This window comes from Sarcophilus harrisii, chromosome 3, assembly GCF_902635505.1.
Source record: "Sarcophilus harrisii chromosome 3, mSarHar1.11, whole genome shotgun sequence".
Taxonomy (NCBI): domain Eukaryota; kingdom Metazoa; phylum Chordata; class Mammalia; order Dasyuromorphia; family Dasyuridae; genus Sarcophilus; species Sarcophilus harrisii.
This window is the reverse complement of record NC_045428.1, coordinates 259,920,550-259,946,226: the sequence shown is the minus strand read 5'-3', so window position 1 is coordinate 259,946,226 and position 25,677 is coordinate 259,920,550. Positions and strand designations below refer to the sequence as shown.

General features: G+C 31.4%; 1 protein-coding gene across 10 annotated transcripts in view; it reads right to left on the bottom strand.

Moving 5' to 3' along the window:
* The window catches only part of DMD (dystrophin), a 2,285,006-nt gene that overhangs the window by 1,390,456 nt on the left and 868,873 nt on the right, over positions 1 to 25,677 (bottom strand). For 9 of the 10 annotated variants that reach the window (XM_031963631.1, XM_031963630.1, XM_031963635.1 and 6 more), the window contains 2 exons: positions 12,298 to 12,443; positions 11,375 to 11,587 (listed from right to left, as the gene is read on the bottom strand). In XM_031963631.1, the coding sequence (XP_031819491.1) occupies positions 11,375 to 11,587; positions 12,298 to 12,443 (359 nt within the window). Of the gene's footprint in view, positions 1 to 1,124; positions 1,328 to 11,374; positions 11,588 to 12,297; positions 12,444 to 25,677 lie in introns of those variants that run through there. The other variant, XM_031963639.1, reaches the window with a different exon arrangement.

Sequence of the window (25,677 nt, the reverse complement as noted above, 5' to 3'; positions counted from 1 at the left end):
CTTTTTATGCCTAGATAGTATATCTTAATTCAACTTAGGACTGTTTAATATTTCTTGGCTATTAAATTACACATTAAAATATGAACAAAATGAGCCTTTACATATACTAATTATGTCAGAATAAGATTATTGTATGAGAAACCATGAATTTATTAAAGTTCTTTTAAAAATAATATTTTATTTTTCCAATCACATGTAAATATACTTTCAATATTCATTATTATATTTTGAGTTCCAAATTTTTTGTTCCTTCCCTTCCCTATCCTTCTCCTCAAGACAGCAAGCAACCTGCTATATGTTATACTTATACAAGCATTTTAACTATGTTTTCACATTAGCCATGTTGTGAAAGAAATATTGGAACAAAAAGGAAAAACCATGAGGAGAAAAAAAGCAAACAAAAAATGATGAATGATCCACACCATTTCCATAGTTCTCTCTTTGAATGTGGATGGTGTTTTCTAACCCAAGGCTATTGGAATTGTCTTAGACCACTGCATTTCTGAAAAGAACTAAGTCTATCATAGTTGATCACATAATGTTACTGTTACTGTTATGAACAATATTCTCCTGGTTCTGTTCACTTCACTAAATTAGAGTTTATGTAAGTCTTTCCAAGCATTTCTGAAATCAGCCTACTTATTATTTCTTATTGGACCATAATATTCCGTTACATTCATATACCTTACACAAAGTTTTTAAACTATGTACATAATCAATTTTAATGTGACAATAACAATGCCCTTCTGAACTTCCTTCTGTTAATTTCCATAAACAAAACAATCTGTTCACAATTCTTTGTCCTTAATTTTATCCTTCCTCCCTTCTTTTCTTTCTTTTTTTTTCCTTCCTTCCTCCTTCCTTCCCTTTTTCCTTTCTCCCTCCTTATCTTTCTCCTCCTCACCCATTTTATTCTCCTTCTCTATTACTATTCCCCCCAAATCCTGCATCTTTGTCCATCTCTAATAGGAGCAATATTTGAATCTTTCCACCCATGATATTTGGGCTAGATTTTCCTTAGAAAGTACTGAGATTTCTTTAGATTCTTGGATGACACAAGAGTCTAGATTTTCCTTAGAAAGTACTGAGTGGTCTTTTACTTAGAAAGCTCAAAAAATACTGACCATGTGTATAACAAAGGCAACATGATATAGATGAATGCACACTGGATTTGGAGCCAAAGGCTGGATACAGATCCTGACTCTTCTTTGTGTTATCTGTGTTACCCTGAAATAAATCATTTCTTTATTTCCTGGTTGATAAAATGAAGGGTGTGGAGTAGATCATTTATAAGGATGCTACCACCTTCATATTCACGATCTCATGAGTACATCTTTGATTTATAGAATGTTAGAACCAAAAGAGATATGACTAGTTCTCTATCCATTGTTCCATCTACCTTGCTGTTTCTTCCAAACATTCCAGACTGTGGTTCCAGACTGAACCACAGTCATGTGGCTAGTAAGTGTCTGAGGCAAGATTAAAACTTAAGATTTCTCAACTCCAGGTTCTATGTTCTATATAAAACTTGGTAATAACCATTAACCTCACCTCATCTCCTTTAAATCAGTTTCTTTTCTAAAATAATAGAGTTTTACCTGATGACCTTTAAGGGCTCTTTTGTGTCTAAGTCTCTGATACCAAATAATGTTGCTATTATACAATAAACCTTAAGCCTTGGGGATTCAGAGGCATGTAACAGTATTGTTTGGTGAAAAGAACTTTGGATTTATTGTAAGAAGACTTAATTAGGAAACTTGATGGTGTTACTTGCATATTTGGTCTTGTATTGGGAAGGTCATTCAAGTTTTCAGGATTTCAATAACTAATGAAGGAATGAGGAGGATTATATTTTTATGTTAAATGCAATATATGTATACAGATTTATTATTTATTTTCTTTTTTTTATTAAAGCTTTTTATTTTTCAAAATATATGCATGGATAATTCTGTGACATTAACTCTTGCAAAACCTTGTGTTCCAGTTTCCCCCCTTTCACCCACCTTCTTCCCTAGAAGGCAAGTAGTCCAATATATGTTAAATATGGTAGAAATATATGTTAAATCTAATATATGCATACCTATTTATGCAATTATTTTGTTGCACAAGAAAAATCAAATCAGACTGGGAAAAAATGAGAAAGAAAACAAAATGCAAGCAAACAACAATAAAATGAGTGAAAATGCTATGTTGTGAACCACATTCAGTTCCCATAGTCCTTTCTCTGGGTGTAAATGGTTCTCTTCATCACAAGATCATTAGAACTAGCCTGAATCATCTCACTCTCGAAAAGAGCCATTCCATCAGAGTTGAGCACTGTATAATCTTCTTGTTGCCATGTACAATGTCTCCTGGTTCTGCTCGTTTCATTTAGCATCAGTTAATATAAGTCTCTCCAGGCCTTGATGAGGATAATATTGATGATGATGATGATGATGATAATGATAATGATAGCCAATATTCACATAGTGCCTTAAAGTTTGCAAAGTACTTTACATTGTTGTGCCACAAATCCCTTCTAATTGTCCTGCCTCAGTTTCCCTTAAATTCTTCTGCCTCAGTTCCTAATTATTCTGCCTCAATCCCCTGGTTTCAATAACACCTTTCCCTCCTGATCATTAGAACTGATATAATTTAGGGCTGGCTCCACTAAGATTATAAACTGTAAATGTTTAATCCAGATAAGGAAAAAGATCTTCTATCTTAGACATCATGACCCCAGACCTTCCCTACTTATCAGAATGTCCAGTGCCTCCCTCTATTATATAATTGTTCTTCTTGATCCCAGCTTATCAGAATGTTCGGTGCTTTCCACCACCCTGTCAGGATTGATAATCCATTTCCACTCTCAGTGCTCTGATTCCACCCCTGCCTCAGTCAACCCCAGTAGCTTGGAGAGATGTGTATATATATTTCATGGGAACGTCCCTACTGGATGCTTTGAGACATTAGCCCTGGAGGCAACATGTCCTCAGCACAATCTCTCCCTCTCAAATAAAATATTAAAAACTCTATCTTGCCTCAGTTTCTTTGTCATTACAACACAAGCATATTAACTTATTTGATTTTCACAAAACTCCTTTAAGAAAGATGTTATTATATCACCATATTACAAAAAAGGACATTACAAAACAGAGAGGTTCAGTGATTTGACCATGGTTACACAGCTAATAACTATCCAATTACCAAAGTCCCTTCTACCTCTAAATCCTAAAATCTTCTAGTAAGAGCTATGCAGATAAAGATAGAAGCTTGACAATCCCTGATTTCAAAGATTTCATTAAGTATAATAAACATCAAAGTAGAAATTTATGTTTTAAGGAGAAAAGAATGATCAAAGGACAAAATCTTGCTTAACAGTTCTGTGTAGAAAAGGTGGAGAAAATGTTGCCATGTTTAAGTCATTCTTTAGTAAAGAGATCTTTCAATGCTCATTTGTGGCATTTAAATGGATGTCAATTCTGTTTTAATCTCTATAGAAACACTACTTATCTCTTCTAGTATAACACCTTTGATCCTATGGAAAACAATTATATTCAAATCAATTAAAAATTTTAAATATCTACCATATGCAAAGGACTATGCTAGTATGTACACATTAAGTCTAGATTTAGTTCTCTAATTTCAAAGTCAAGGAATATTGCCCAAATTTGCTATGATCCAAAAATGATTATTTTTCAGTCTCAAACATATGTAAGATGGCATGAAGCTTTGCATTTAATTTATGCCTTTTTTGATTAATTTAAAAAAGTGTTTCATTAAAGGGAGAAGAGTCAATTCTTTTCATGATAATTATTTTTATAATAGGCTGTTAGTGTTCACTTTCATTATCAGAAATACATCTACACTTAAATTATAATCGGATTTCAGCTGTCATTTCTACAAGGATGTTCAAATTTAAATTCTTATAAAAATTAAATTATCTAAATAAATTAAATTAATTTTGAATCTTTTCTTCAGGAAGACTATAACTTCAATGAAAACTATACAAAAGGAATCGCAATGTTTTGTAAATATTGCGTTGGCTGTTCAACAATTCCTATTTGAAATACTTTCACAAAAATTGATTTCAATAAATGAGCTATGAAAATTTCATTATTATAATCATGTATTTATATGAGACAATATCATTACCATAATTTCTGTTAAATATTTACATAAAATAGAATAACAGAATTATGCTACCTTATTTCTACATGGTCATTTTATAAGATAGTTTGTAATTTTACAACAAATATTATCACTTCATCAAAGTAGTGCTTCTAATACAAATACATACATATATTTGTGCATACACACATATATGTTGCAGTTTAACATACCTGCATCATCATGCCTAAGATTGAAGCTTGCCTAGCTTCTCAAGGAATAGATTATTTTTACCTTAGATGAGGCAGTTGAGGCCTTTCCAGATCACCTCAGCTGCTAGTACCATTCCCACTGTTATCTTTCATCTCAATCTACTTTGTTTTTATCTTATGCTAATTCATTTATGGTGTTTTCTCCATTAAAATATAAACATCTTGATGACAGATAGTGGTTTTATTTTTATTTTTTTAATCCTCAGAATTTAACACAATCCCTGGCACATGGTAAAATGTTCATGGGCATTTGTTGATTGGCTTTTGATTGATTTTTGTGAGACAAGCACATATATACATCACACTCTACCACCCATGGTGAGAGATACTTCCTATTTATTTTTCTGGGGATGCAATGATTAAGGAGAGGGAAAAGACTTCTTTGTTCCCCAAGGGCTATAGCCCTAGAGAATCAGCATTCCATTTCCCAGGGATTGTTTATCTTCACTATATACTAATTTATTCTTATTGGTATAAGGAAAAAGTGTTAAAAAGCAAAATGTTGACTAGATAATGTGTTATTTTATGTTTGACATAAAAGATTAGGGCAGAGGGGAAGCTATACTTTTAAATATACTGGAAATATTTTAGCCTCTAATAGGAGCTGAGGCAAGGAGGGCTACACACACACACACACACACACATCACATATTTGACACAGTTAATCCCTCTAACTGTATATATCATATCACACCTATTCCTTTCACTCCATGTAACTTTTGTTCACATCTACCATAAAATCTCCAGAAGGTTCTTTCCTAATATGCTGGGGATCATCCTCTAGTTCTTTTTATGAATGGGTTGTCTATTTATAATAAATAATATATCACACATATGCAATATTACTGTCCTAGGAACTATCTTTATACATTATTTATACATGTGTATACATCTATGAAGACTGTTAGGCACATTATCTTTGGGATTTAATACAAATTTCTTTTGTGAATTCCCATCCTCTTTGATCTGGAGTTTTTTTAAATAGTAGTTTCTACTTTTACTTTTTTATGCAGGAATCTATGTAATGTTAGATAGACATGACTAATCATCTATATTACATCTTTGAAGAATTAAAGTTGAAAGTTATACAAAACCAATGGAGTCATATATGCTAGGTAAAATGCATTACTAATCAAGAATTGTAAAAAAGAAGTACCAACAAAGATGTCATCTATGATATATGATTGAAAAAGAACTGATCTGGTCATGGAGCAAGAGAGAGATATGGATAAAAGTCACACAGGATCTAGATTGTTGATAGTGTTACCAGTGACCTCAAGGACCCATCAAAGCACTGAATATATGAACAAATTAGTTAGCATTTCCTCAAATATATCACCAAGAAAAATAGCATTAATTATTTGAAATAAATTAGAATACTTAAATATATTTTGCTTCAAGAAATTAGTAAAAATGTTTTCCCCCTAGTAAAAAGTAAGTACAATCAACAATGATTAATATTTCTATAAGGCAAATATTTGCCTTATAGAAATAAGTCAATAACCAACTCTTACATACAAATGATAATAGGTAAAATCCCTCAGTGTTCAGAATGGGAAAAGAAGAACATCAAATAAAATGTGTTTCTAGTTTCTTACCCAATGACTTTTTATTGGAAAAAAGTCAAAGACAAAGGAGATATTGTTTTGTTATGTTTTTTCTTTGACCTTGTGATTAAGCACTGTTTTAATCAGAATAAGTATGAGTATTTTAGTTAAGAGCTCTTTAAACTACTCAAATGGATAAGACCTGGATTTAAGTCTTGTGTCAGGAACTTACTAGCAATTTGTTCACCCACAAATCACTGACCTGAATATGTCATTTTTCAGAACTTCATTTTTTTTCTTTAAAATGGAGGTGATAATATTTATATATACTATCCTACCTAACAGTTATTGTGAATAAAGTATCTTACTTTATTTTTGCACTATGCAAATGTGAGATATTAACAGAGAATGTGACACTTTTATATTTACATTTGTACCAGACAGAAACATCTATTTGTTGAAATCATATCAATACTGTCAGTTCTTGTGATAAAAAAACAAGTAGTAATTTAGACAATAATATCAGTAATAAAAACAACAAAATCACTAACACAGTTGTGGTAATACTGGGTAAAAGACTTATACACAGAAGACTTCTAACCAACAGAACCAGTAACTTTGAGACAATGAGGAAATCTGTTTAGTGTATAAGAAGGTAATATTTTCTGCTTTGAGCATAGAGTTGTCTGTTTCAATAATAGCAAAAAGAGCAATAATAACAGTTAACATTTAAATAATAGTTTGAAGCTTTCAAAGTAACATACATACATATACACACATATAAGTAATGTATAAAATTTCTCTTCTTAACAGAATACTTATATCTCTTACTTTACAAATCCCTATTCTACAAATGAAACTCAAAGTTCATTTACTTGCCCTTGGTTTTTAGAAGTTATAGCTATCTGAGGTAGAATTTGAACTAGGCCTTCCTAACTCCAAATCAAACCTGCAGTTCTTAGCCATTAGGAAATTTTGTCTATTCTATGTTATTTTACATTTTCATTTTCATTATTGGGATTTATGGAAATTTCAATATATTTTGGTAATAAAAAACTTGCTTTGGAAAGTAGAACACCTTGTTAATTGATTGCATCAGCTTGAGATTTTAGGCCATAGATCTTAGTAAATGACAACAACAACAAAAGTAAGAAAGACATTCCTCAAACTGAAGCTATAGAGACCCAGAAAAAGTTCTTTAAAACATATGTCTGGAAGATAATTAAGAAGTGATATGATGGCACATTCATGGTAACTTTCTATGCTGTTAAAATAAAGATTTAGGTAAAGAATCATATTTGGGAAATTGCTAACCTGGGACCTTACCTCCCAGAGATACCAAAAGTCAGTTCTTCCAGGGACAGTAATTCTTGTTGTTTTTAATAATTCAACATAGCTTTTATTGCAAACAGAGTTGGACTCATGTAACCCTGAGTCGCTACATCTTGTTTAATAAAATTCTGGATATTTTACTAAATCACTACAATCATTTTATCTCTTTCTTTAAATTCATTTTCAAATAATTCAAGGAATAATTCAAAGAATTATGAATGCAAGATTTGACTTTATGCTATGCATTGAAAAGGAGGTCAAAAGAAGTTTTTAAGAAGCAATTAATACTAAGAAGTTGAAAAAGGGTAGATACACTATCAAATTTTCATCATTTCTTTAAATCAAATGAATTTACTTTATCAAGTAAAAAATATTCATAAATACACTAAAAATACAGTTACTGGGACTAAGGCTTCCCTAGCTTTGCATCATAGTAGGTGCATAATATGTTCACTTACCACCTGTCATATATATGTTATTTCCCATCATCAAATGTAGCATATTTTATGTCACACTTTATATTTATATGGCAGGCTTCAAATATGCCCAGTACTATGACAGACATCTAAAATAAAATAATAGAAAAATCCAGGATATGAGAGTAGGACGGTGATATTACTAATATAGGAGATGAGCTTGTTGGCACTCACAATTTCCTTAGAATGAAAGACCTCTTTAAAGGAACATTAACTAAGATGTACTAGAGCAAATGCCATCAACTTTAATATATTAATTTACTGATTCTCAAAATTCTGAAATATTAAACATATATACACATACATATAATTTCAAAATGTTTCTTAAAGTATTTGGCAACACTCAGAAACTAACATTCCAATCCTCAGATGAAAATATTCAAATCAAACAATAATTACTCATAGTTATCTCTTTTAAGAAAATTGACTCACTAGAACTCTTTTCTTAACAAGTGCGAATAAAATGTATGTTGTGGGATAATTATGCAGCTTCTACTTAGAAAGAATATGAGAAAGTGGTAAAAAACTAAAAATTTGAGTTGGTCATAGTTATAAAAGTTTCTAACTCTCTCTTCATGTATGTGTGTCTTTGTGTGTTCATACGTGCACACACACACACAAAACAACAACAACCACCCTTCCTTTTCAGCATCAGAAGAGTTTGTGCTTATACAGTACAATGAACATAATCTAGCTTCTTATCAATAACAGTTAACATATAGGAGTCATTTTTAGCTATAAAATTCAAAGGTACTCAAGATGAAACTATGTACAAGCTGAAAACAACATTTGAGTATTCAATATATTGACAATTATATGTAACATTTTAAAATCTGTGACATGAGTAAAGTATGAATCTCATTCTTGTTCCAGAGAACATAACTCAGAACCAATGAACTGAACAACAGTGATATAGATTTTGACACACTTTGAAGAACTATCTAATAATTAGGGTCATCTGAACAAATGAAATGGGCTGCCTTGTAATGCCTAATCACTGGAAGTTATGGGAGCATAAAAAGTCAGTAAACATTTACTAAGCATCTGTTAAACAGTGAAAATATAAAGACAAAAAAAAATTAAAAAAACAAAAAATAAACAGTCCTCAAGAACTCAAATCTGATAGGGAAAACAATTAACAAATATGCACAAATAATATATATATATATATATATATATATATATATATATATATGAATGAATGATAGATACACTGGAGACAATCAGCAGAAGGAAGGTATTAATGAAGATCAAGAAATACTTACTGTAGAAGTGAGATTTTAGCTGGGATTGAAAAAAGTGCCAGGAAGTCAAGAAACAGATGAGTAGGGAGAAATTCCAGACAAGTGGATATCTGGCAAAAAATGTTGGATCTAAAAGGAAGTTTATATTTTGTCTACTCTAATTGACACTGTTCCCTGTATGTTTGAGGAAATGAACACAGAAAAATAAAATGAATTGCCAAAGGTCAAACATTTAGTTGGTGGCAGAAATAAGAATTTGTTTCCTAACTTTTGGTCCAATGTTTTTCCATCATACTATATTGTCTCCTCATAGGCTAAATGATTACTTGTTGGGGTAGTATAAAGAATATTCATATTCCATTTACAATGATTGCAATACTATTCAAGTGTAACAGGAACAATAATTATAGGAGGATAGAACTCTGGATGTGTAGCACAGCTAGAAGGAAGCCAGGCTGGTTTGGCTGCTTTTCAAAAAGGAACTTAGAGATTTCTGTAAGAAAGCAAAGTAAATAATAATGACAAAAGCAATAAATAGACTTGTTTGTTTTTATTACTGGCATATTTTGCCTCCCACAAAAAAAGTGACTAGCTTGAGGCAATGGGGTAAGATCAAAAGAAGAAGGAGAAAGTATATGGCTAAGAACATCATCAATCAACACTAAGAATAAAAATGAATCTCTGGTTGTTACAGGATATAAATCCTGGAATTGGGTTCAGGGATCTTCATACTCAGTGGAAGGAAAAAAGAGAGAATGCTCTAGATAAAAGGAACTCAGGTTATGTCAAACACTCTTCCTCTGGTTTCTTTGAAGGAATTTTTCACCCCTATGTGCAAAATATTTATAGCAGCATTTCACATAAAAGCATACTAATGAAGATTTCATCTAGTAATGGCTCAGCAAATTATGGTACATGAATGCAATAGAATAAAATTGTACTGTCAGAAGTAACAAAGCTGACAGTTTCAGAGGATACTTGGAAAACATTTATGAATTGATATAGAATGAAAAAAATATAGTAGAATAATTTATTCAATAACCACATTAAGAAGAAACAGTATGATTCAATAAGACCAAAGATGAAGCAGGCTATCAATGTCATGCCTGAGAAGTGACAGATTTGAAATAAAGAAGGAAATATACATTTTTAGATATCGCCAATATGAAGGTAGTTTTCATAGATTATGAATGTTTATGATGAAAACTACTTTTTCCATTTTTACTTGATAACAAAATGGGCAAAGAGGAAAAACAACGGGACTAGAAACAAAGGAGAATAATGATTAATAAAAAATTAATAACTTTTTAGAAATTGGCCAATTGTACATATTAACATTGATCATCTGTAGAACAGAGTTGAGTGTTTTACAGAGAGGAATATACACCTACTGAGGGAAATATGTCTAATTAGTTTCCTATTTCTAATGTCACAGATGTCTCTTGCATGAGAAAGTTAAATGAATAACAAATTTCTAGCTTGGACAATTCTAGTTATCAGATGACAAAATAGGGACAAAGATGCATGGTATAAAAAGGGAATGATTCTAGAAAAAATTATTGAACTAAACCTAGAATACTGAATTACCCCCTTCCTCTAAAATAACAGGGATTGAATAAAAAAAGAAACAGTGCCTCATCCAAGTAGGGAGGAAACTCTAAGTTTATGTTAGCAGATGATAAGCCTTTACATGTTGGATCAAATTATTAATACTTTGAGTGTGGAGTCAGCAACAGACAGGGCATGTTCATTGTCTGAGGACAGACTACAACTCAATAAGTAAGTCAAATGGCAACTTTTAAAGGCATCAGATCTAAATAAACAAGGTTTGGAGGACATTCTTGTTGACTATGAATTTTGTTTTGAAGTCAAGAGACAAATACTCAAAAATATACATATAGGTAAAAATAAAGCCTGATATGATAATGATATAAGTAAACAGTGGAATAACTCATGTTGTGTATAATTCCATTGAAAGAACTTCAATGAAAACAAAGACTGTATGTGTTTCTATGTCAACTTTCCATAAGAAACAATATCTATATTCTATAAAAACAAAATATAAAGATAAAGAAAATTAAATGATTTTAAAAACATCAAAATTACTACAGAAATTAAAAAAACAAACTAAATGAAAATGATATTAATAAAAGTACTGGTTGATGTTCAAAGAAAATATTGAGACAAATCATTTTTTAAAAAAACTGAAATATGAAATGCACCTAATCAGTTTCCCCCTTGAGAAGCAGGTTTTTTTTTTTCTTTTTTTAAATTTTAGAACTGGTTTTCAAGAACTTTGGAGGTCTTTTATGCATCTGACTTAGTTTCATTGAATAGATCTAGCAGCAGAGAATAAGTGAAAAACAAAAGAGGCCAAAAAAAGGATGGATATAGAAAGACAAATTTCTGATAACCTGGAATTGTTGGAGTTTAGTCATCTGTTCTTCTAATTTTTGGCAGTGTTCCAACAGCCGTGATGATAACTTCTTCCAACGGGTCTGTATACCTTCAAGTTCTAACTGATATTTTTTATTAATTTCTGGGGGAGCTTTCTTTGACATCTCTTCCACTGTTGTATTGAGCAGATTCAGACCTGGCTGTTGCTCCTGAAGAGAACTTTGCAAAGCCTGTGATAGAGAAATAATGGTATAATTTACAATCTCATTTTTTAAAATGATACCTAAATATGAATAAATTATATAAAATTTCAGTTATAAAATTTTTGCTTTAAATAGTAATTTAATTTTTATATTTTTCATGATGACCATAATTTATATATAATTTAAACATAAATTTAAAAAAATAAAGGAAGGAGGCAGGGAGGAAAAGAGGAAATAGGAAGGAAAGATAAAAAGAAAGAAGGAAGGAACAAAGAAAGAAAATAACAAAGGGAATACAGAAGAAAAGGAAATGAGGAAGAAAGAAAGGAAGTAACAAAAGAAAAGAAGGAAGGAAGATTGAGAAAGGGAAGGAGTAAAAGAACCCTACACTTTACAGATGGCATTCCTTTTACTTGTCTCTAATTGGAAATATGATAGGACTTGCAATAGAATTCAAAGAAATGATCTAATTTCCCCCAAATCTATTTGAATATATCTCTGAAAATACATATTAATCTACAAAGTAAATGATCTTTATTTACTATAGATAACTTTAATAACAGCATTTACTTCTTATCTAGAAAGTTTAAGACTATAATTTCAAGGAGGTAAGTCAGTCTATAATGCTTTGTATTATTATTTAGTTGAATTAGTAAATTTTTATCCTGAATTTCTATGTATCAGTCATCAGAATGTTCCCATAATTTGTTATCTGTAAGTAGCAAATAGATACATACCTTTAACTCCCTGAGCCTTTGCTCCATGGTTTCATATTCAGTGACAGATACCTGAGGTATAGAGAGTTTGGTTTCTGACTGCTGAATACATGTAAGTATAGTATTCATCCTTTCCAAATAATGTGTAGGAGGTAAACTGTCCAAAGCTCCATTCAAAGGAGGGGGAAATGAGAAAAAAATAGGTGTTAAAATATATTCCCAAAAATTATTAGCAAAAAAAAAAGTCACTCTTAAAAATTTTAAGATTGAAGAGACTGAAAAATATTTAATTGTTTTATTTTTTTATATACCTAATTTGCTTTAACTTGCTATTTTGCTTTATTTTACATCTAAATATGTTTTTACATAAGGATAATAGTGTTAAGGATTGACAAGGATGGATAGGTTATGATATATATCACTGGAGGAAATGTCTATATTGATGAAATCACAGATCCATTGTCATATTGGAAGGAGTTGGTTCTACTATCATCTTAATAGTACATGAAGTATTCTAACTAAAATATACAACCAATACAAAAACATCCACTTGTTAAGACAACAGGTTGTCTTAGAAAAACTGTCTTTTTTTCTACCATTCTTTCCTTTCAAAGCTAAAATTTAATTTTTAGTACTCCTGTCAGAGAGGAATAATCATTTTTACAGCCAATGTTAATGTGTTTAAACTATCTATTGAAGGAAATTTTCATTTTAGTACATCTGTTAAAATCATATAATGTTAATATAACAGAGAAATTCAAGTTAGATTTTATTGGATTATACCCATTAAACTGACATTGCAGATGTCTTAAACAGATAACATCTGCTAGAGACATAAGCAACTCATCATCTCACTTGCTCACTTCTGCCCTTCACAATTGTTCTTCTTTTAGAAATGAAGAAAGAAAATATGATATAAAAGATGAAGGGTAACTTTTGTGGTTCTACAAAAGTGAGAAAGCATAGATTACTAACCTGACTTCTCAAATGTATATAAATAGAAACATATGTATAAATATACATATACATACACAAAGACATAGATTGGTATAAGGTTTGCTCCTCATACTAGAAATTGAGGTAGAGATTGAGTATTAATAATAATTATAATAGTAATAGCTTATATTTCTTTGATGTTCTATTGTTTATAATTTGTTCTTCTGGCATTAGATGAGGCAGGTACTGTTGAATGGTCTTATCCCCATTTTGTAGTGATGAAACTATGGATAAGAGGGGTAGTGATTTGCCCATGGTCACACGCAGCATCTTTAACTCCAAATTCAATGTTCTTTTTTCCCTTCTCTTACAATATAAACTACCCAACACCTTAGATTCCATGCAATGCAATAATGAGGAATAATTGGTGATGAGATTCTATTTCACATTTTCCCCACTGAACTGTTGTCATTGTAACAAGTGCAAGAATACATACACATATGCATATATATATATGTATGTGTATGTAAATCTATTTATATCTATATGCATATATAATTTTCCACCAACTAAATCTCAAGACAGATTTTAGCATTCACTTTTTCTTTCTTTTTATATTATTTATTAAAAAACAAGAATAAGAAAAAATGAAAATAGAAGAGGAAAATAAAATGAAATAAAGAGAACATTGTCAAGTACCCAGCAGAATATCAAGGAGGATCCAAAATATATAACAATGAATTGTCAGTTCAAGAAAGTGTATGTGTGTGTATGTATGTGTATGTGTGAATATATGTATATATGCATATATATTTGTATTAGAAAATTATATTCATAAGTGTCCATCTTTTCTTTATTTCCTTCTAAATTGTCCTTTAGTTTTCTACTGCGTACATTTTTTTACTTTATTTTTTCCCTTTTGATTCCCTTCACCTCCCTCCAACAAGCTTTAGTTAAGAAAGGATATATTTATATATACACATATAGATATATACATATATATACATACATATACACACGCAAATATATCTTTCTTTCCTGACTGACTCTACTTTAATTCTACTCTTTAACTGACCTTGCTATCACTTAAACTCCATGGATTCCTTCCTTGTCTTCTTCCAATACCATTTGCTTCTTTGTCTGCTCATCCCTTCCCCTCAATTTCTTTATAAGTTAGGTTTTGAAGGCATATACTCTTCTTGGTATATATGTAATGTTGCCTATTTAAGCCTTTCTCCATGTGAGTAGGTTTTCAGAACTATGAGCCCTCCTTCCTTCCTCTAAAGTCTGCGTTTTCTTCCTCTAAACCCCATTTGTATCACATAATTACTATTTTTACTTTAACTATGCTTCAATATTGCTTTTGTGCTATCCTATTGTTAATGTCAATTTTAAACAGATGGTATACTAGCCTCAATCATCTAATTGTTGAAAAGAGCCAAATCCATCAATATTGATCTTTGTATAATCTTCTTGTTGCCATGTACAATAATCTCCTGGTTCTGCTCATTTCATTTAGCATCAGTTCATGTAAGTCACTCCAAGCCCCTCTAAAATCATCCTGTTGATCATTTCTTACAGAAAAATAATATTCCATAACATTCATATACCATAACTTATTCATCCCTTCTCCAAATGATGGGCATCCACTGTTTCTAGTTTCTTGCCATTACAAAAAAGGTTGCCACAAACATTTATGCATATGTGGGGCTCTTTTTTTCCTTTATCATAGCTTTGGCATGTAAACTGCTGGATCAAAGGGTATACACATTTTGATAAGCCTTTGGGCATTTTTCCAAATTGCTCTCCAGGTGGTTGGATCAGTTCAATGTATTAGTATCCCAGTTTTCCTAAATCCCCTCCAACATTCATCATGATCTTTTCCTGTAATCTTAGCCAATCTGAATGGTGTGTAGTGGTACCTCAGAGATGTCTTAATTTGCATTTCTCTGATCAATAGTGATTTAGAGCACCTTTTCATATGACTAGAAATGATTTTAATTTCCTTTTTTGAAAATAATATGTAAATATTCTTTGGACATTTACCAATTGGAAAATGGCTTGAATTCTTATAAATTTGAGTCAGTTCTCTATATATTTTAGAAATGAAGCCTTTATCATAACTCTTGAATGTAAATATTTTTTCATGGTTAATTGCTTCCCTTTGAATCTTTCTGCATTAGATTTGTTTGTACAAAATCTTTTTAACTTAATATAATCAAAATTATATATTTTGTGTTCAGTAATGTACTCCAGTTCTTCTTTGGCCACAAATTCCTTCTTTCTTCAGATTTGAGAGGTAAATTATCATTTGTTCTTCTAATTTGCATATAGTATCACTCTTTATGTCTAAATTATGAACTCATTTCTACCTTATCTTGGTATACTGTGTTAGAAGTGGGTCAATGCCTGCTTTCTGGCATCCTAATCTCCAATTTTCCCAGAAATTTTTGTCAAATAGTGAATTCTTATCCCAAAATCTGGGGTCCTTCGGTTTCTCAAAATATATAGTTTGATATATAGTTATATACAAATATGGTTATATACAAAATATAGTAATCTATAGTTATTGATTATTTTGTCCTCAACTTATTCTGTTCTACTGATTAACTGCTCTATTTCTTAGCCAGTATTAAATGGTTTTGATGACCACTGCTTTATAATATAGTTTTAGATCTGGTACAGCAGGGCCATCTTCATTTGTATTTTTTTTCATTAATTCCCTTGAAATTGTTGGCGTTTTGTTTTTCCAGATGAACTTTGTAATTATTTTTCTAGATCTGTACAATAATTTCTAGGGTGTTTGATTGGTATGGCACTGAATAAGTAGATTAATTTAGATAGTATTGCCATTTTTATTATATTCACTCAGACTACACATGAGCACTTGATATTTTCTTAATTGATTAGATTTTATTTTATTTGTATGGAAAATGTGTTGCAATTATGTTCATATCGTTCTTGACTTTGCCTTGGCAGGTAGGATAGTCCTAAATTTTAAGGAATGATTTCTTTTAATTACTTTTTGTATTTTCTTTTTTATTTGGGCAAATACATTGTTAAGAAATTGTTTTCTTCAGCAGATTTTTGTATCTCCTTTTCCATTTGGAAAAACCTTTTTTAAAACAGGTTTATTATTCAAGGATGAAGACTCTTTTCCTATAATTCTCTTATACCATACATTTCTTTTCCCAATTTTCTTCCACTTCTCTTTTATTATTTTTAAGCTTCTTTTTTTTTTTTTTTTTTTTTTTTTTTTTTTTTTTTTAGCTCTTTTGAGTTTTTTTTAATTTGGAGTTCTACCCCATAGTTGTTTTGGCATTATCCTTTCCTGAGTTTCTGTTTTGATCTTTCCTATCAACATAATTTTCTATGGTCAGATTATTTTTTTTTGTTGTTCTTTTTTGCTCATTTTTTGGATTTTGCTTTCTTTTAAATTTGAGCTCTGCTCCTAAAGTAGAAGTACTGTCTCAGGCTTCTAATGTTAGGGATCATAAGCCCTGGGTATTTTACCTGGTGCTGCACTGATATTATCCTGCCATCTACAAGGGACCCTCTAGTGCTGTTATAAGGGGTGAGAGTGGCTGGTACTACTAGAGTCCATAGGGATCGAACAGCTTACCTGATACCGAATCCTAATGCTGGTGACTGGCATGTTGGTGAAGTGTTTATCTGCTTCTCCTTAGCTGCACTGAAGCATATGGTAGTCTGGCCACTGGGACCTGCCTGTTTGTGTTGGGCAATACTGAAGCATCTAGTGATTCTTGGAGATGGAGTTTGACAGGTACTCTGGCTATGATGAGGTATGTGGGATAAGCTGTTGTTGGCACTTGTTTGTGCCATACAAGTGGCACAGAAAGAAATAAGTGTTTCTACCACACTAATACTCAAGATGCAGTATCTAGCCCCAAACTCTCATTTTACAGATAAAGAAATGAGAAATACTAGGAAGATTGTCAATTTAAGAGGGATATTTCTTAATTCTCATACTTAAAATGTGGGAAACAATTGTGATCCTACTTTCAAAAGTATTATTTTAAAAATACAGGATGCATTTACTTAGAAAAAATAGCCCACAATAAAAGAGTTTGTAATATAGAAAGCAAAGACAGTACACCGTTTTCTACTCTTCTTAATTAACATTTCCCTATGTCTAAGAAAACATAAAAGGCTGTGTAAATCTAAATGACACTAGACAAGGTTAATTTTTTAAAATAACCTTTCAAATTTTTTTTCTTGTTCTTTATATTGTCAATGCTAATCAGGGCCCAGGCATAGTATTAATATGGATTTGATTCCTATAAACACAAAATCACCTTAGTTATCAGCAAAGATTTAACCAGGGTGGGGTAAGTAGAGCTTTGCTTAAATTAGAGATTTCTGATTAGCAATTGCAATTCTTCAGCACTGCCTCATTTTCAAGGATAATTTTTTAAAAATAGTAAGGTACCAAAAGTGAAGATAAGTTGAGTTTTTCTCCATCCCTCATGCTGGAATTTAGAGCCACATCTACTTCTCAAATGATTGTGTGCCAATGTGGCTTATAGTACTTAGTCCAGGCATAAAACTTTCTAGTTGTGAGGCAAAGTTGACATTTGTAATGAATGGGTGGTGAATAATTTAGTTTTAATCAAAGAAATAGATGAATAGAAAAGATCAGTTGCTGATGTGTCTATTCTGAGATATAACCAAAGGAAATACAGTGCATTCCACTGATACATAATTATATTTCCCCCTCTCTTTTTTTTCATCAACTTTAATAGAAAACATTGGGAGACAGGTACAATAGAAGTACTATAACTGAAATCATTAGAAGACCTGAGTTCTAATTTTAGTTCTGTCACTATCTCTATGGCTATGGGAAGGTAACTTTATCTTTCTGGGATTCAGTTTCATACTCTAAAACAGAAGTGAGTTGAACTAAAGGAAATATAAGTTGTTTCCAACTCAAAGTATATCCATAATCACAGAATGCCCTCATTTTGGAATTTTGTGACATGCTTGTCAATGATATCGATATCTGGATCCAGATCTATGATTTCTCCAGTTCTCCATAGAAATTGAAGTCTTTTGCTTTGTAAAATTTACTATTATTCTTTAGATCTTCATATAATCATGGAAATGGAAGTGACATAAGAAAATAGCTATGTTGCTGACCTGAAATGTGAATACAATTCTATAGACTCTAAAATCTAAATCTTTTATTCCAGTATTTATGTTTACAGAGGATTAACTTTTTGTTTTCAACTCTCTGCTCCCAACTAGACCTAGGTGACTTGGCAGCATGGTCTGCACTAACTTTTTTAATCCAAATTTTTTTTTAACACTCAAAGGTGAATTTTCATAAAATAGTTAAGGTTAAGAGGCTTATAGAAGAAAGCTTTAAGGAAAACAAAATTTAAGGTATAATTTAATAAAGTTGATTAATAATTTCCGTTTCTCTTATAATGGGAAAATAATTTGTTGCCTCTACCTAAATTTGGCTTTACTTGAGTTTTGGTTTATATTCTTGATGTTTAAAATATAATACCTTAAGGGAAAAATAGTTTTTCTCTAGTATTAGAAATGAGAATACGCCAAAGAATAAGATATCTATTATTTGGAAACTTATGAGAATGATAGGATTATTTTTCATTATTACCCAATACAACTCCTGGAGTTCTCATAAATGCCTTTCAAAGACAGGTCTTTAGTTTCCTGACATGACTAATTATACATGGAACAGAGATGATTTCAACTCATCTGGACAGATGAATTATATAATTTTTCCTTAATCCCTCTACTATTCAATTCCAATTCTCAGGACAATAAGCCTTTATATGAGAATTAAATGTGGCCTTGAAACTTTCAGCTCACTAAAATCTGCTCACTTCTTGTCCTTGACATCATTTCTTTTTGCCTGAAATTACATAAATATGTTATAATATTCATTCATACTTTGGGATTTATTGCTCTGAAAGTAACTGATTTCTTTTCCATAACTGTGAGAAATAATTTTAAACCAAGAATCTGCTAACTAAAAACAATGTGATTTTGTTTGTGGCCCAAGATTTCTCCCAAAATTTTACAAACAAATCCCAATTAGAATATTCCTCTGTAAAATATTTTCACCATAATAACTCATTTGATTTTCTTAATTTGGAAGATAAATGTTCTAGGATTGAGACTATTGAATTTCAAACTCACATTACAATAAAAAGGCCTCTCTTATGGTAGTTTGTCCTTGATTTTCTGAGTACTCAAGGCTTTTTCTCATACAACTCCACAAAAGGATGACTTTTAAATGTGCTAATGTCAACTTTTAATTTGACACCTAAGTATAAAATAAGCTTTTAGAAGAAGAGGGAAGTGGCCAGTGATCACAAATGTCAAATGTGATGATTTTCCCTATCTTTACCTTTCTTAATATCTCTAATATTTGCCATCATCGACTTCCTTGTCCTGAATACTCTCTCCCTTGGGTTTTCATGACACTACTCTTTTTTTTTTTTAATTCTTCTCCTACTTTTCTGCCTAGTCCTTCCCAGTTTTCCTTGCTGCATTATCATCAATATCCCACCTTCTAGGGAAAGGGACCTGTATGTGCACGAATGTTTGTGGCAGCCCTTTTTGTAGTAGCTAGAAACTGGAAACTGAATGGATGTCCATCAGTTGGAGAATGGCTGAATAAATTGTGGTATATGAATATTATGGAATATTACTGTTCTGTAAGAAATGACCAACAGGATGATTTCAGAAAGGCCTGGAGAGACTTACATGAACTGATGCTGAGTGAAATGAGCAGGACCAGGAGATCATTATATACTTCAACAACAATACTATATGATGACCAGTTCTGATGGACCTGGCCATCCTCAGCAACGAGATCAACCAAATCATTTCCAATGGAGCAGTAATGAACTGAACCAGCTATGCCCAGAGAAAGAACTCTGGGAGATGACTAAAAACCATTACATTGAATTCCCAATCCCTATATTTATGCCCACCTGCATTTTTTATTTCCTTCACAAACTAATTGTACAATATTTCAGAGTCTGATTCTTTTTGTACAGCAAAATAACGTTTTGGTCATGTATACTTATTGTGTATCTAATTTATATTATAATGTACTTAACATCTACTGGTCATCCTGACATCTGGGGGAGGGGGTGGGGGGGTAAGAGGTGAAAAATTGGAACAAGAGGTTTGGCAATTGTTAATGCTGTAAAGTTACCCATGCATATATCCTGTAAATAAAAGGCTATTAAATAAAAAAAATATCCCACCTTCTAGTTATGGGGACACTCCACTTCTCATCCCCTTTTCCCTATTCTCTTTCCCTCTCTTCCATTTTCTTTCATTCCTGTGGCTTCCCTTTCTTGATCTTTTCTCTCCTTTTCCCTTCCCAATCCTTCAACTCTCTACCATCTCTTATTCCCCTGTCTTACCTTCACTCCATTTCTTATATTCTTCATGTGATCTTGTTAGTGCCAATGGATTTAGTTAAGTGTTACTATGCAGGTGACTCTCAAAACTCCTATTTAGCCATAGTCTCTCTTTGGCTCCACTTCAACATCTCCAAGTACTTATTGTATTTAGAATTCATTATGTACAAAAGCAAACTAATTCTATCCCCCCCCCCCTTTTATTTTCTTTAAGAAAACTAAATTGAAGAAAAAATTCAACAAATTGTCTAATTAGTCCTATTAGTCATACAGTGGAAAAAATTATTGTAAATAAATCTGCCTTATTTCCCTTCCAATTAATTGTATTACTTTATGGTACAATTGCCGATTATAATCAAATCCTTCTTCCAGATTTTCCGGAATTGTTTTCAACTCTCCCACAACTTATGTATTCACTCAGTTGACAAACCTGATACATTTCTCACATCCATCTCTTTTTTCCCCCTCAAATATATACCAACCTAGTTCAGACACTTAATTTTCATTAACTATCCCAGCTCCTTCCAACTAGTCTCCTTTTCTCATCTCTGTCTTCTCTAATCAATTCTCCATACAGTTTTCAAAGTGATTTTCAAAAAACACAGGTCTAGGGCAGTTAAATGGTAGGTCTTGAGGACCTGAGTTCAAAAACCACAAGTCTGTTCATATCACTTCCCTACACCATTATCCTTAGGGGCTTCCTATTATCTCTTGTGGAAGGTATTTTCACATTTAAAGTCTTCTGTATTTTGCCTCTAATCTTTCCAGCCTAAAATATCAGTTCCTTGAGGACAGGAACTGTTTCATGTTTGTCTCTACATGGCCAACACCCAATATGATATCTAGCACTTAGTATGTTTCAAATGAGCATTTGTTGGTTGATTAACTGAAAAACTTAATTGAATCTATAGGTTTCTACTCAAAGATTCAGGTCAGCTAGCCTTTTTTGTCATTTCTCATATAAGACATTCCATATCTTATTTTCTAGAATGCCTCTTAGAATCCCATTTAAAAAAATAATTCACACTCCTATATTGCATCTTTATTAAATATAATATTATAAAGTTTATTTATTATGATAATTATTTATCATGTTATTATTATAAATACAATAGGAAATTAATTGGAATCAATATAATTTTATTACAATGAATTATTAGCATTTCTTCTAAATCTAATCTAAATAATTTAATCTAAATATAAAATATATTAATTATAAATATAATTAATAAATAAATATAAATAAAATATAATATATAAATACAAAATCCAAATAATCTAAATAAATGTGACTATTAAATGATCACATTTTAATAATTTTTTAATTCTTAATTTTTTTTTAATCTCTTTAAAAGGATTCTTTCCTGGGCTGAACAACCTTTCTGCCAAGGCATGAAAAAACCAACATACTCATTTGGGGATTGGTTTTATATATCCTAATTCGTATTTAGAATCAACCTTTCAAAATCACCACTTAGATCCTCATTTCTTTTTATAAAGAAGGAAGTACAAAATAGCAAAGGTTTTTGCTAAAAGGAATATATAGCATTATAATTGTGTTCTATCATATATGTAAACTGTTTGGTATACATATGTAAAGATCCCATGGAGAAAGTACTTTTAGGGTACATGAGAATCTGTGTTCTCCTTCTTCTTGGGGGTAAAGAAATATTTTGATTGGAAAATTGAGACAACTATTCTCATCCTAGGAATCAGGCTACTTTGCATTGCCAAAAGGGTCCTTCTGAATACTTCAGTTTTGGTACCCTGTAGTATACTTTTTAAAACTTGTATTTCTATGTTTTCTTCATACTGGCATAATGCACATTTGAATATTTGCTTAAAAAGAAATGGCAAATTGTCATTCCTTGTCAAGAAAAAGATGACTTATTGATGGCAAAAATCTGTATAACTATATGTGTTGGCTGGAGGCAGGGGGGGAATTGTTTTTTTTTTCCCTAAAATCTTTCTCTGATTTGTCAAATATTTTGCCAAAAAAACAATCTCTTTCTATATGAAATGCAATTCAAGACATATGGGATAAAAAAATTCTTACAACTCATATGACTAGTTTTTCCCTTTGTTCCCTTACATACCTTTGTGTATTCAAAAAAGATGTTAGAAGTCTGGTTGTTATTTTCCTTCATTTTCAAAAAGGACTAATGATATCATAGGGTGATGTATTGACCCATGCATGAAAGGGATTTAAGTGAGGCAGGGTTGCATATAATTGTCAGTTTCATTCTTCCAGAGTGAGTCCAGTGGCAAGGCAAAAGTCAGGATGACTGACAATGGCCCTGGATCACGTGACTGGCAATTCAGTTGAGGACCATGACATCTTTGATTTGTGACCAAACTCTAAGAACATCATAACACCTGCTTCAGTCACCTTCATAGCCACTGAAAGAAATTGTTCTCATTAACCCAGTATGGTTGGGGAAGACTTCACATGCTTGGGAAGATATCACACTAATAGCTGGATGTATTTGAGGTCCATTAGTTACCCTCAAATAGATTTAGCTCATCTTCCAAGATGGTTTATTGATATGTGGCTCCTCTTCATTCTATAGCTACATAGTAATAAATGAGAATTGAGTTCCAGGTAAATATCAAAGTTAGATCAGCAGCCCTGAAAATAATTTGTCAATCTTTCATACCAGAGGTGCTAGTCCTCCTTGACATATATCATATATTGTGTACAATATGAACAGATCACAGTGGGATCAGAAATGAGCAATAATGCCCATCCTATTGCAGAAAAATAAGAGAAAAGGACATGTAGAGATAAACCGCTTATTTCTGGACACCAGTTTATTCAACAATGACTTTCATTAGGTATACTTCAAGAGGGTTGCTTATTAAATATTCACAACTTAGTTACCCAATAATATGGCCTAGAAATAGTTGGCTTTTTTGCATTTAATCATGAATAGAATGAAAAATAATCTAGAATTTTTATTTTTATTTAAGATATTATCATAATTTTGGTAATCTAATCTGATATTTGTCTATTTAGAGTTGGTAATACATTTAAAATAATATGAAATACTTTATGTAATTTTTGAATTTTAAAACATTCATATTAAAAGATGCAGTTAAATACAAAGTTTTAAATTTAAATTTAACCAAATGTTCTTAAGAAAAAAAGTTCTTTCCCCCTTTCTATTAAATTGTTGTATATTTTACTACAAAATAAAATTAGAATACTTTCATGCTATTCATAATTCAAAGGACATAGCTTCCTTTTATTCTATACTGCTCCATGCTGTTAATTAAGGCTGGTGTGACAAAGGATTATGATAATGAAAATTGGGTAAAACATATTGATAAAGACAATTTTAGATGAAATAACTATTTCTTCTAATATATTTATTTGCATCTTACATATCTGCATTATATAGCAACTAATTGTAACAGCATTGGCAGCTACGTAGTAGAGGAGGCTATGCTATTAGGCATGGAATCAGGAAGACCTGAGTTCAAATATTACCTTAAACATGTACTAGATTTTGAACCCTTGGCAAAAAAAGTAGGAAATGGATATCTGCAGTACTTCATTAGTGAACTGAGAGGGCAAAATCTCTTCCTCTATGATTATAAAAGAAAAAGATCAACTCCTAGTAAAAGCCTATATTTAATGGGCATCTGGACTTTTGGGGGAAATGACATATTTTCTTTTCTTTTTATAGTTTCTAAAACAAGTAGAAGAGAGGCTATCTAAGGTGACTGGAAATTACTAGCCAGTCTAGAAAATAATGGAATTTTCTGTCCTGTATCCATATACCAAATGTTGCTTTAGGAAAACTAGAATATACTCTGAATCGATGTTTCCAGTCTTCCTCAACATTTATAACCTTTGTTGTTTCTCTTCCTCTAGAATGCCCATATAAGCTTTTATTTCTAAACTCCTTTATCCTTCTTTTTTATTAACATGTCCTGCTATTACTGATGGATTTTTGTTTTAACTTTTTTTTTTACCCCAGACCAGAAATCCTAAAATATCTTGGAAGTGCATTGAGTCAATTCAAATTGAGAAAGTCAGAGGACCTAATTTTCCTGATTCTATTTTATAAACATAGCTAATTTTGAGTTAATATGCTTATAGGTAACCCAAGCAGGAGCCAGTACTTACTCAAAAATAATCCTTGGGAAGATGCTTCTTGGGCAAAAATTACTAAAGCTTGTTTTAGGCTCTATTTTCGTTTTTCATACCCTTCCTCCTTTAATGCAAAGATAGTAATCATTAATCAAGGACATGGATTTGCCCTTTGCCAATATCAAAGGTATAGAAGGAAATATTTAATCTTTTAATCCTCTAGTAATTGCATCTTTACATTTAAAGGACTATTAAACTCAACTTGATATTATAATGGCCAAGCCAAAAGTATTATTCTAGAATTTGGCATAAGAGTAAATTAAAAAAAAAAATTCTTCCAAAATCAAATAAAAAAATATAGAAATCTTTGTCATCAAGATGTATCCAGAAATAAAGCATTTTAAAACAAGAATCAACTATCTTCCTACAAAGTCTCTTTTATAAAATGTAGCACTCTTTGTGGTCGCAAAATAATTTATAACTGATGAAAATATGTTCCCATAACATTAAAACTAACATATAATGGTACTTTAATAGCACATAATAGAACACATTAGGGAGAGATATTCATATCTTAAGAAATACTAAAATGAAAAAAAAAGTTTCATAGTTCCAAAGCTATAGTTAGGAATTCTGACCACTGGGCAAATTCATCTGAGGCATGATGATGGTCTATTGCTGACCTGTTTCCCAGAGATTATAACCCTAGCCTCCACAGTACAATGAATGTTTCTTAATTCCTCTTCCAGAGGAAGGAGTGGAAGATATATATATATATATATATATATATATATATATATATATATATACATATATATATATATATATACATACATACATACACGCCCTGGGGAAAAAATTCACCATACACCTTTAAAGTTGTTAAATCTGCAAAAATCTAATGCATTCTTTCAGTACCAGGAAAAAGAAAATGCCATTTTCTAC